The sequence below is a fragment of the Miniopterus natalensis genome, chromosome 1 (assembly GCF_054644295.1).
Source record: "Miniopterus natalensis isolate mMinNat1 chromosome 1, mMinNat1.hap1, whole genome shotgun sequence".
NCBI classification, from domain to species: Eukaryota; Metazoa; Chordata; class Mammalia; order Chiroptera; family Miniopteridae; genus Miniopterus; species Miniopterus natalensis.
The window spans coordinates 178089621-178103045 of NC_142081.1; the positions used below are offsets into that span (position 1 = coordinate 178089621).

The following is a 13425-nucleotide window of genomic DNA, read 5'->3' on the forward strand; positions in this document are numbered from 1 at the left end:
TTCTTGTGTGGGTTGTAGTAAAAAAGTATGAAAGTCATGGGACTGTTTCACATAATGCAACAAAGCTGAAGTAAACAAAAGGAACATTTTTATCAGTTAAAAATTATAAGAAGTTTATTATAGATTATAGGTAAAAGACTTTCTTCTATCAAATTATTTACCTATTACCAACTATCAAACTGTTCATAAAAAAGCCAGAACATCAATAACAGAATACCAATTTGGTATCAATTATAATTTGTGAATTAAAAATTACACTCAAGCCCAGCTGGCGTGGCTCAGCTGTTGAGCACAGACCTATGATCCAGGAGATCGAAGTTCGATTCCTGGTCAGGGCACATACTCAGGTTTCGGGCTCAATTCCCAGAAGGGGGAGTGCAGGAGGCAGCCGATCAAGGACTCTCATCATTGATGTTTCTATCACTCTCTCCCTCTCCCTTCCTCTCTCTGAAGTCAATAAAGATATATATATTTTTTTTAATTTACATTCAACATTGGTCTATGTTTATATGTCATAAAGTAAGACTTGGTCATGATATAAATAACATAAGCAAATACCTGAAGAGCAAGAGCAAAACAACAGAAGAAACTCGTGTATTCTGTTACAACCTGTCACCTAGTCACTGCATATTCTATTCTTATATCTATTAATTCATCAATTTTCTGATCTACTTTCAAGTTCAAAGAGCAAATTAAGACTAAAATTATCTATCACTGCAGTAGGTAAAAAGACTTTAAAATAACATGAAGTATTATAATCAAATGCACAAACAATACTTAAGAAGAACATTTCAAAAATAAAGTTCAATATAAAAATCAAAACCTTATTCCAAAAAAACATACTATAAAGCAGTTCAAGTTTCTTTTTAAATGAGTTCAAGTCTCTGAACTGCCTTTCTCCAATAATCCTAAAACTCAAAATCCAGATGAGGTCCTCTGGAGCACGGAGGGGAATTACATCTCTGTTTTAAAAGATTAGTTTAAAAAAATTACTTTTTAAAAATTTTTTCAAAGTGGCTAGAAATCCCTTTTGGCCTGTCCTGCCCCAGATTATTAATGACAATAACTGCTTTCACAATATTATTCTTAATTGTGAGTGCACACTATGCATCATCTTCAAAATTATCCTACAAAAGTAGTTCCATTTTTAGCACCATATTATAGAGGAGATAACTATGGCTCAGAGAAGTCAGATACACTGCCCAAAGCCATACAGTTGGTACATGCTGGGACCACAAGTTTAATCCAGTTTTGACTGACTCCAAAGCCACAGTGCTCCTAATCACAGTTACTGTCTCCGAGAAACATGCTGACTTGGAAAGAGGAGTCATAGCTCATTGGGAGCCATAGCTCATTATAAAAAACAGAGCTGCAAACAAGAATTCCCTAATCACACAATCACTCCTAGAAAAGAAAGTCAGACAAGAATGTCCACTTTCTACCTGGATCTGAAAAAGTTGCAGCTGAAAGGTGCTGATCTCTTGTTCTTTAATTACTTTACTTTTCTAAAATCATAAAGTAATTGATGACTTTATTTGTTATTACTCCTTTCCTTGGGCTTTTGAAAAAAAGCAATTTCCACAAAATTTGTGACCAAAATGCAAAGTGAACTTCAATAGAAAATTAGCTTGTAAATAGGAGAATAAATCCTTATGGTCAATAATCCTAACCCTAACTCTTATAATAATATAACTATAAAGAGCTCTATATAAACTAATTTCATATATTTAATTCAAAACATCATTGTAACAAAAAAATAGAGATATATTTACCTCTTACTTGGAGAGGTTCTTGCTTATTAAGTGGAGCTTTGACTTCTGCACCCATATTTTCTGCTGTAAAGTTTAAAAAATTTTTACATTAAACAATGGCTTTCATACAAACCTATTATCTTAACTATTAGCTAACAATCTGCCAATGTGTTTAAAAGATAACGTATCACAGAGAAGTTGGATTTATGCTAGGAATGTAAGTAGTTAAACGTTAGAAAAGCTACTGATTCCCCTCATTAACAGATTAAAGGAGAAAAACTATAGAATGTCGGGAGCTAAAGAAAAAACATTTAATAAAATTCAACACCCATGCAAGTTTCACACCCTTTTAGAAAATTAGGACAAAAAGGAATTTCCTTAAAGGATAAAACAAACCTAAACTTTGTACTCAATGGTGAAAATTTAGATGCAGATAAGGAAAACAAGGACAGACACACTGTTGATTCTTCCACTTAAAACTGTTCTAGAGATACTATTCAATGAAGAAAGACTATTAAGTAGTTACTGAAACTACTGTACAACTCTCCCCACCGCCAAAAAAATAAATAAATAAAAGGCAATTAGAATCCACCTCACATCAACAACAACCAATTCCAGGTAGATTAATGACTTTAATGTTACAATATTTACCCGCCGAACAGAAAACAATATAGCCTATTTTTATAGTAGAATCAGGTTTCTTAGTAAGATATAAACAGTACAAGGAAAAATGGACAATTAAAATTCAGAACATCTTTTCATCAAAGGATCCCATTTAAAAAAGAAAAACCCAGACTAGGAGAAGATATTCCCAATAATTAGAATCAACAAAGGACAGGTATTGAAAATATTTAAGAATTCCTCCAGATTAATAAAAGACAAACAATCCACTAGAAAAAGAGGAGGGAGGGGAGAAGACAAGAACAAACTTGCACAGAAAGGAAATACAAATATCCAATAAACATATGAAGAGATGATTGCCTCATTATAAATAGAATCCGAATGAAACCACAAGATACCACTTTACTACTTTCAGATTAGAAAAAATGAAAAACTATGACAATACCTCATGTTGGCAAGGGTGTGGAGCACTGGTGGTGGAAACAGGAACAGGAACATGGTAAAAATAACTGCCTTGATAAATTCTCAAGTGTTGATTTTAATATGTTTTCTAACTTGCATATACACTACATATTTTCTAAGTATCAAGTATTTTATAATAAAAATCTCACCCTTAAAACAATTTTCATTATATTTATATCCTTATTCAATGACAAAATAGTATTTCAGAGTTTATTAATAATAGCTAACACTTACTAAGCATTTGCCATGTGCCACATACCATACTCTGTGCTTTGTATGCATTATTTCATTTAATCCTCACAAAATTTCTTTGAGGTAAGTACTATTATCTTTATCTTACAGATGAGGAAACTGAGGCATGGAGAAGTTTTATAACTTCCCCCTAAGTCACACAGCTAGTATCTTAAACATGGAGTCACTGTAAGGATTGAAACCCAAGTCATTTTGATTAGTCTGTCTAACCACTTTCCTTTTTTGCCTCTATATTTACAGTAATGTTTGATTTATGTTACATTTGTGTAATTTTCATGGGGGAGGGGGACAGAAGTGAATACCGGATTAGAAACATGGAGATCACAGGTAATTTTTGACAACAGCAGTTTCAGCAGGAAGATCAGAGATAGAGGCAACAGTTGGGGTAAGAGTGGGTGATGACAAAGTGAAAGCAGTATCTGCACTTTCAGCAGGAGCTGGAATGGAGAATGGAATCAAGGAAAGGTCAGTAGTAGTATTTTATACAGAAATGGGAATGATGAAGTCAAGGGAGAAACAGTTGATGTAGTAGATTAAGAGGATAATCACAAGAGCAAAGTCCTTGAGCAGATGAGATACCAGAGGATCCAGAACACGTAAATCTGAAAATATGTAATGAAATAGAAATAAACTGTTTCCCCATATTTAGAATATGAATGTATTTAAATGATATGCAACACCATGAAATCTGACTACTTAGTGGCACATCTGGACTTTTGCCATCTTCAGTTATCAGTTTAGCATTCTTTTTTCTTTGCTTATATTTTTATTTTGCTTTCCTGCTACCTGTTAGATTGATAACATTTTCTATATCTTCCTCCCACCCCATCCCCTATGCTGGTTTAGAACTTGTATCATATTTCTACTGCTGTAATGATTCCACTTAAAATTTAACATGCATACTTCCCTGTTTTTTCTTATCATCTATAAAATTATTCAGTATCTCTACCTTCCTCTGGAACAAAAAATAAACCTTTAACCACTGAAAATTTCTATCTTAATCCTGACTAAAATTTTAGCATTTAAAATAAAAAAGTTTATATTAGTTTATATTTACTATCAATAGTTTATTTTACCAACACATCTTATTTATTTCTTGCTCTTGTCTTTTATTTCCCAACATTTCTGTCCCTCTGGGTTTACTCTCCATCTTATAGAAATATTTACTTTAACAGTTCTTTTTTTAATGTAGATGGGTTAGTAATAGATGACATCCATCTTTATATAGTGAAAATGTTTTTATTATGCCTTCGCTCTAGAACAATTTTTAGGCCAGTCTAAAATTCTAGGGTAACATTTATTTTTCCTTTACTCTTTCATGGATATTACTCCAAATCACTCCCTTTGTTTTCTGCATATAGTTTCAGGTAAAAACTCTATTTCAAAAGAGCAACAACTGGACTGACAGCACTATGATTTTTCTCTTTGGATGTTTTTAAGTTGGTTGTTTCTTGTTTTAGTTTTTAAATTTGTGAATTTCTTTTCACTTATCCTGCTTAGTACTCAAAGTGTACTTTTGATCCGAAGATCCTCATTTTGCTCAAATTCTGAAAAATTGTCATCAATTATCTCTTACATACTTCTCCACCATTTCTCTATTCTCTCTCTCTGTGTCTCTTTCTGAAATGTCTATTAAATGTAAGATAGAGCTCCATGCCTCTTAAAATGCTTTTTCATTTTTCTGAAAATCTTTTGCACATTCAGGGTGAATTTTAATGTATGAACTCTCTACTTGACTATGACTATTAAATTTTTATTTTAGTGACTATACTTTCATTTCTAAGATTTCTAGTTGGCTCTTTTCCAGATTTGTTCTGGCTTTAGTTCTACTAGTTTGTGATTGAAAATATTAAGTACTTCATTTATTCTTTTGAGGAAATTAAACTGATTTTAAAGCACTTCAGAGGCTGTTATTTTAATATCATCTGGAGTTCATTCATATCTGATAGTTGATGTTTTTTGGCTTTCTCCCTTCCAAGTACTAACCAGGCCCGACCCTGCTTAGCTTCTGAGATCAGACGAGATTGGGCACGTTCAGGGTGGTACGGCTATAAACGATTATTTTGGCTTTCTTATCATTAGGATTCTTTGAGTATTTTTTTATTATTTTTATTGATATAATTGACATATAACAGTGTAAATTCAAGGTACATAATGTATTGATTTGATACATTTATATATTGCAATTTGATCCCTCCTATACTTTTAAATTTTGGAATTTGAAATATTATTCTGAATAGGCTATATCCTTTCACTTTCCTCCTCATGCTCGAGTGCTCAGAACTCAATCTGATCCTTCTGTCCTGAACCAGATCTCACACTGGCAGTTTGAAATTCCTACCGCTCAATCCAGTCTCCAAGCCAGGAAATAGCAGGTTTCAGTTCCCTTCTTACCCTTACCTCCCTACCCTACTACAGCCTCCTACCTACAAGACATAGCCTCTGGTAACAAACAGAAGAGACTGTTTTCAGCCTTCTGCATGGTGGTAGGTGCATTAAGTTCAAACAGTGAATCTGCCTCCAATAGCTGGCTATGAATATAGCACTTGCAAATCCATTACTCCAAACAAGCTAAATTCCTGGCTGCCAGTGCCTACTTACCGACCCAGAATCTGGCACTTTCTGCTCCCATTTCTTGGATATTGCATGTCTTTTTTTTTTTTAGCCCAGCTGTTTCTTCAGTTTTCTCTCTTTATATTTTATCACTCTAATGAGTGAGAAGTAAAACAGGTACCTTAAAGCATCTATTCATAATGCTATCTTGATCAGAATTTCTTATTTACCTTCTTTCAAGGATTTTATGGATAAATTAAATGTTAACAGACTAAGCACTAACAAAGGCAAAATTCCCTTTAAAATAAAGAAAAAAATCTTTTATGTAACTTTTAGTATATTTCTTCATTATTTTTCAGGAAATGGAAAGCCACTGATGAAATTACTTAACATAGTATATTATGTTTTGATAACCAAAACATTTATAGAAAATTCCAAAAGGCTTTTTTTAACTAGTCACCAAATACTAAGTAGGTTATAATGTCATACTAATAAATTAAAATAGGCTTTAAAACACTTTTATTTAAATAATAACTATAGCTTGTAACATTTGACATTTAACAGTTAAATGATTATTATGATTTTATTATTGTTTACCTACGCAGCAAGCAAATTCTAAAGCATCTTTATAAAATCTACATATCAATTTCTTAAAATTTGGCTTTGGTGAACAAAGAGTAGGGCAGGGAAAAATGAAAGGAAAGGGGTGGTAGAATAATAAGCGTTCTACACTCAGTGTCTGAACTGAAAGCCACTGTCAAAAATTTCAGACAGCCCTCCTTTCCACAAGGATCAAAGTCATTCAACCAAACAGAAAATGAGTTGCTCTAAGGCTGATATTTCTGGATATTCTTCTCACTTAAAAGTGTCTAGATGTTACTAATTATATAGTGTTAAGAATCACAAACAAGAAATGCTAGCAAATGGCTCAAATATAGATATGAATACCTATTTTGCACACTGCCATCTTAATAAACTTATATGTATCACTGGAGTAGAATCTTCATGATTTTGGTAAGTAACCAGATATTTTATGCATGAATATCACTAGACATTCTGTTTTAAGCTCAAGTCCTGGCTGTTTGCCACACATCTGCTGTCATTAGCAAAATTAAAACTAATCTTACTAAAATTTAAAACATCTGAATGCTCCTTAAAAACTTAAGGATTCCTTAGCAAATCTCTGCCTCTTAATGAGCTGTTCCTGACTTTATCATGCCGTCTGAATTATTCAAAAGTCAATCTCAGACTCTTAATTATACAAATTATCTTTCAATCAAGCAATTACTTGCTGCCTATCTGATGGCTAAGAAGGTCTAATCTGGCCTAAGATAATTCTGAAAAATTGAGCCCAAAATAAAACCATCATAAACAATGAATTTCTAATATAAGAAAATAAACTAATAGTATGGAGAAGGCCTGGGGGGGGCAGATGTAGGGTGGGGGGAGATCAATGAGGGATTAAAGGGGGACATCTGTAATACTTTCAACAATAAAGACAAATTTTTAAAAAATTAAATAATTAACATTTTTATTCCAGTTGGCATAAAAAAAAGAAACCTACTCATGGATTTCAGTTTCAAGCATTTTATATAGAGAAACCAACAGTAAGTATTTTTTGCCTGAGTCTATAGTCACCTCAGAAGAGCATTATAACACAATCTACCCTTTATTATTTCATCGCCTATTTCTTCTCCCATTTTGATGATGTAATAAACATGCTTATTTCTGGAACTTAGGGACTCACTACACTCTCCATTCCTTCATCCTTTAATATCAAACCTCTCAATCGATATTTACCCTAGCAGTTCTCCATCACCACAAGTAAAAGGAAAGAAACTGGTTAAAATTGTACAGTAAGCCCAAAGGGAGGGTGAGACTTAAGGGAAAGGAAGAAAAACAGATTATCATTACATGAATACAAGTTTCTCAATGAATCTGTAAAATCTTCCCCTGTGAAAGATATCCGGGAAAGATGGTCCTGAAATGTTTATTCTTCTTCAAAACTCTCTTCTCCCGACACTGTGCTCTCCCTGGATTTTCTCCTATCTCTCTGGGCTGCTCCTCCTAAAGGATTCTTTGCAGCTCCTCTTCTTCCATCTGTCCCTACTCATTAGGGGGTTTCTAGTAGATCTTTTTTTTTTTAATCCTTACCCGAGGATATTTTTTCCATTGCTTTTTTTTGGCGGGGGGAGGGTGGGGGGACATCAATGCGAGAGAGACGCATCAATTGGTTGCCTCTTGCACATGCCCTGACTGGGCCAGGGATCGAGCCTGCAACCAAGGTATGTGCCCTTGGCCAGAATCAAACCTGGGATCCTTCAGTCCATGGGATGATGCTCTAACCACTGAGCCAAACTGGCTAGAGCTGTATTAGATTTTATCTCCTCACTCTAAACACTCTCCCTGCATTATCTCACACATACCCATGATTTCAGTTACCACCTGGGTATAACATCTCCTAAATCTGTATCTCCAGGTTAGAACTCTACACATTCATTCATTTACAAATGTTTATTAAACCCTTACTATGTGCAAACCACCACTCTAGGCACTGAGGTTCCTGCTGTCATTGGCTTGCAAACAAATGGGAAATAAAGAAGTAAATAGACACTGAAAATACCAGTCAGTAATAAGTACAGTCTACACAGAGAATTAAAATTAAGATAATATTAAAGACTGACTAGGTGGCTACTTCAGATTGAGTGATTAAAGAATGACTGTGCAGAGCTGACATTTCAGCTACAATGTAATGGCCAGTAGAGGTCAGCCATGTGACCAAGTACGCCTTGGAAAGAAAGCAACTAGAGCAAAGGCCCTATAAATGAGAACAAGATTGGTTTTCTAAGAACCAAAATAAGACTGGTTTGGCTGAAACATAATGAGCAAGTAAGAGAGTAAAAGCAGGGAGCCCAAGGAGAAGGTTACTGCAGTAAGCCAGCCAAGAGATGATGATGTCTCACAGTAGAATAGTACAGATACAGCTTGTTTTATTAAACCCTCCTTTACTGTACTTCACAGATACTGAGTTTTCATCAACATAAAGATCCTCCATTAACAAAAAGATTATAATTTGTTGAAGGCTCAGATGATGCTAAACATTTTTTACCAATAAAGTATTTTTTAAATAATGTACCTTTTTTAGACATATTGCCATTGCACACTTAATAGGCTACATATAGTGTACACACATCTTTTATATGCATTGGGAGGGAAACCAAAAAATTTGAGATTCGCTTTACTGCAATATTTGCTTTATTGCACTGGCTTGGACTAAACTCACAATACCTCTGAGATCTGCCTGTAGTATATCCAACTGTCTACTAGTCATCCATTAAGATGTCTCAGAGGCACCTACAGTTTAGAAGTCCAAAACTGAATCATTATCTTCTCAAAGTATACTCTACTCTAGCTTTGGTATTCCTAATTTTAGAAGCCAAGGAAATCACTACGCAATTGCCCAATGCATACCAGGCACTGACCTTTACTTGACTCTTTCCTTCATGCCCTCAAATTCAATCACCAAGCCCTAATTATTCAGCTCCTAAATCTCTTGTGTTCACCTCCTTTTAAAAAAATCATTGCCATTAGCCTGGTCTAGACCATCATTTGGATTATTGCCTCATTTGCAATCTGTTTTCCAGTCTGCAACTTATCGTTCATTCTTAAATCTGGTCAAATATTTCCTCTACTAACAATACTCCAATAGATTCCCACTGCCTACAAAGTCCAAACTCCTGAACAAAACCCTGATCTGACTAGTGTTTCCCTCTTGAGTTTCATCCCTTGCACTTTTCAAAACTACCAACCCCACCACCAGGTCCTTTACTCACTAGTTCAATCACACTATTATTACTTGCAATTTTACCTTCTTTCTCCACCATACATCACACCAATACCTCTTTTCTTTCAGGTCCCTAATTAGATATCATTTCCTCATGGAAACCTTTCCTAACCACTCAAGACTCAGAAACCTCTGCAGCACACAGTATTTCCCCTATCACAGGAATTACTCTATAGTATTATATTTCTTAGCTTAATTTTCTGTTTTAGCAATAAAGAGACTATACACTCAGAGTCATTCTCACTTGCTGCCATATAAAAAGTACTCAATAAATACTTCTTGAATAAAATAATGAATAAAGGACTTCTTTTTAATGCTGCACAGCAAACGAGATAGCCTGAACAAAATCTTTTCAAATGCATTGCTAAGCTAGCAAAAAATGTTCTGAAGAAGGCAAAAGGAAGGAAAAGCTGGACCTCTATAGAATGAGTACACCAAAGCCAGTTTTTTCCTTAGTGACTTCTGTTGAAGCTTATACTCTTTGAGCTTCTACAGAACTTCATGGCTACAAGGAGCATGGAAGACCAGAGAAAACGAATAATTCTGCTCAAGATGGAGACATTCAGAAAAAAGGTGTCTGCTAACAGAAGACGCTCAGGGGAAAAGCCACACACATGGTGTAACTGTGAACTACAATTAATACACACAGAAGGAAACAGCAGAGAAGCACGCCTGCCTTTATTTTCATGTTACGCAGTGGGGTGAAAAACTCCCCTGAAAATCCTAAGGACAAATCAGCCCTCATGCAAGTTTGCAGTCTGAATTCTTGCTACCAATGTGGTCTAAAAATGTGAAGCAGAGAATTTAAAATGGTCCCAAGCTGTATTCCCACCAGCTAACAGGTAAAAGCGAACTCTCTATGCAGGACCACATCTTCAATCCAGAGAGACATCAAAAAGTTCCAAGATATAAAACTGCATAGAAAATGAACAACTCTCAGTTAAAAAACACAAACATGGTATCATGAATGAGAGCAAGTAACAGAGAAAAAAGAATATAGTGGGAACCAAAAGATTTCAGACAGTATAATTTTCAGGGAGAATATAAAATAGCTATGTTTAATATGGCTAAGTAATAAAAGCTTGAAAATATAAGCAAGGAACATGAGATCAACCAAGCAAGGTAAAAAACACTTTCTAGAAAAATATAATCACTGAAATTAAAAGCCCTACATATGTATCGATCAGTAGATAAGAGGTAACTAAAGAGGTAATTAGTGAACTAGGCAGACCTAAAGAAATAACCCAGAATTCAGGCCAGAATAGAAATATAAAAATGACAGAAATAAAAATATAAAATTCAGTAATAGAAAATACAACAGGTTTAGAGACACAGAAAATAAAGCAAGATGTAACATATTTCTAATGAGAGTTCCAAAAGGAAATAAGAGAAATGGAAAGAGATCAGATATGAAGGGACAGTGACAGAGAATTCCAGAATTCCAGAACTGTATAAAAATATCAGTAAGACAGTTTTCCAGTAAGTTTTACAAATATTCAAGGAACAAATATTCTTACACAAACTATTCCAGTATACAGAAAAATTTATTTTAAAAGATTTATACATACATACCTGCTTCATCAAATGATGGTATTTTTTCCACTCTGAGAGTTTTTGATCCCTGCCCCTCTTTCTGAACATTTGTAGAGTACAGCTTTACTTGACTCAGTGTACAAAAGTATGAGTGACAACAGGGAACCAAGTTTGAAAAGCTTCCAAATGTCACTAAATTCTGCCATTCTAAAAGAAAAAAAAAATTTATTTTAATTTCAAACAAGCTCACAAGGATTCTTATACCCAATAAAACATGCCTACTATGATTAGAAAGAGAATAATTTTATGGAATAACAGTAAAACTTTCATACTGCAAGATACCCAAACGTACAATGCCAAACCACCCTCTCTGCACTGGAGGTGTTTCACTGACCTAAATATAAAGGGATAAAATTCTGTAAAGAAAATAAAGGATAATACTCCTATTTTCTCTCATTTGTAAATTTATTCACATGGAAAATTTTAAAATATATTTTAAAAATTCATATTATTCAGCTATTTTGAAAGGTGTCTGGCATATAACAGATATTCTTTGTTTTGTATGCTGGTTACTTGCCAAAAAAAAAAATATTGGCATAATGTACTCTTCAGGATACAGAACTCTTGAGGTGAGAGGTCAGGAGGGCTTCCTACTTAAAATTCCAAACTGCTCAAAATTACACTATGTCCTCTTTCTACTAGCTGCAGATTTGTTCCTTTCATTTCATAATCAATAAGTGAATTATATTAATCAGTCATTCATACTGTCACTGATTTTTAAAAGGATAATTAGATTAATATCTAGTGAAATGTTGGCAAAATTCTCAGTATATGGGAATTTTAATTGAGAGAAGAATATTAATTATGAAGCACTTCAGTCACTGCATCTGGGTTGGCTATGGGCTTTAGAGGGCTGAAATACAGGGGGAAAAACACATATTCCACACTTACCCTTAAGTGGTAGAAAAGTAAATCTGTCTGTCTCTACGCTCCTGTGACCTTCATCTTTTTTTTTTATGAGTACTTAGAATTCTTTGTAAAAGAACTCAAAACCCTGTCTAGATATAACTTATATATTTTCTAAAGTTTTAGGTGTATTAATGAAATTATATCATTAGACAGTTGTTTTTCCAAGAGTGGAGGGTTAAACATTTGAGTTTAGACTTTTCTAAATGCTTAGAAAAATGTCAATTCATGTATGTGCATGTGCAGATATATGCCTTCTGAAATGAAAAAATAAATCTTTTCTTAATGGTTCAGTAAATTCATCAGGAACTTAAGTTACTGTAAATGTTGAAGATAATTTGAAAAGCATGAGGGACAGAGGCAGCTTAAGTATTCACTCAAATTTCAGGCTTGGAAGTTATTTGTTTTTAAAACTTCCTGATGTCAACTTACGCTTTCATTTAGTTGGCAAATAATTGTCGAAAGCCCAGTATAATTTTGGTCATTTGCCTCTATTTTTTATTTTTTAAACCCTCACCCGAGGATACTTTTTCCATTGCTTTTCAGAGAGGGTGGAAGGGGGAGAGGGGGAGAGAGAGAGAGAGAGAGACAGGGGGAGAGGGAGAGAGAGAGAATGAGAATGAGGGAGAGAGACAGAGAGGGAGAGAGCAAGAGAGAGAAACATCAATGTGAAAGAGACACATCGACTGGTTGCGTCCCGCACTGGAGCCAGGGATCCAGACTGCAACCAAGATATATACCCATGACCAAGGTATGTGCCCTTGACCAAAATCAAACCTGAAGCCCTTCATTCAGTCCGGGGATGACACTCTAACCACTGAGCAAAACCAGCTAGGGCACCTCCATTTCTGAAAGGCTGAGAAAAGCAAATATAACAGTGTATCTTCTTGCATAGTAAAATATGTAGGCTACGAGCAAAATTAATTTGTGACACAAAGGCTAAAGCAAATTCTCCCAAGAAACCCACCCTCCATGAAAGCATCTTCACAATGGGCCACTGGTGTTGACTTGTCAGCCCTTTTTGAAATATCTTTTATGATTATTACATAACAAAGACAATATGTCATAACACCTTTTTTTCACCCATTGATGATATGATTTTATAGAGATTGCACTAAAGTGTTTAAAGAGGGATTACTCCACAGTCTAAAAAATCCTTCCTCAGGAGATGACAATGTTCCTATGACTTGATGCTAGATTTTTTTTCTCCTTAGATTTTAAAACATTGTATAACAGAAAATTTCAAGCACATGCAAAAGCAGAAAAAAAAGTACCATAAACATATATGTGTCTATTGCCTATCTTCAAAAAGTATCAACTCATAGTCAACCTTGTCTCATCTTTACCTACACCAATATCTCACCTCCATATTAATTTGACACAAAACTCAGACATAAAATAATTTCATTTATAAACATTTCCGTATGTACTCTAAGAAACAAG

The 13425-nt window shown here is 34.4% G+C and overlaps 1 protein-coding gene across 1 annotated transcript in view; it reads right to left on the reverse strand.

Moving 5' to 3' along the window:
• SLC30A9 (solute carrier family 30 member 9) overlaps window positions 1-13425 on the reverse strand; it is a 60408-nt gene that overhangs the window by 40974 nt on the left and 6009 nt on the right. Inside the window, exons 2-3 of the mRNA XM_016206788.2 lie at window positions 11056-11223; window positions 1773-1835 (exon numbers count right to left, since the gene is read on the reverse strand). Of these exons, the coding sequence (XP_016062274.1) occupies window positions 1773-1835; window positions 11056-11223 (231 nt within the window). The remainder of the gene's footprint in view (window positions 1-1772; window positions 1836-11055; window positions 11224-13425) is intronic.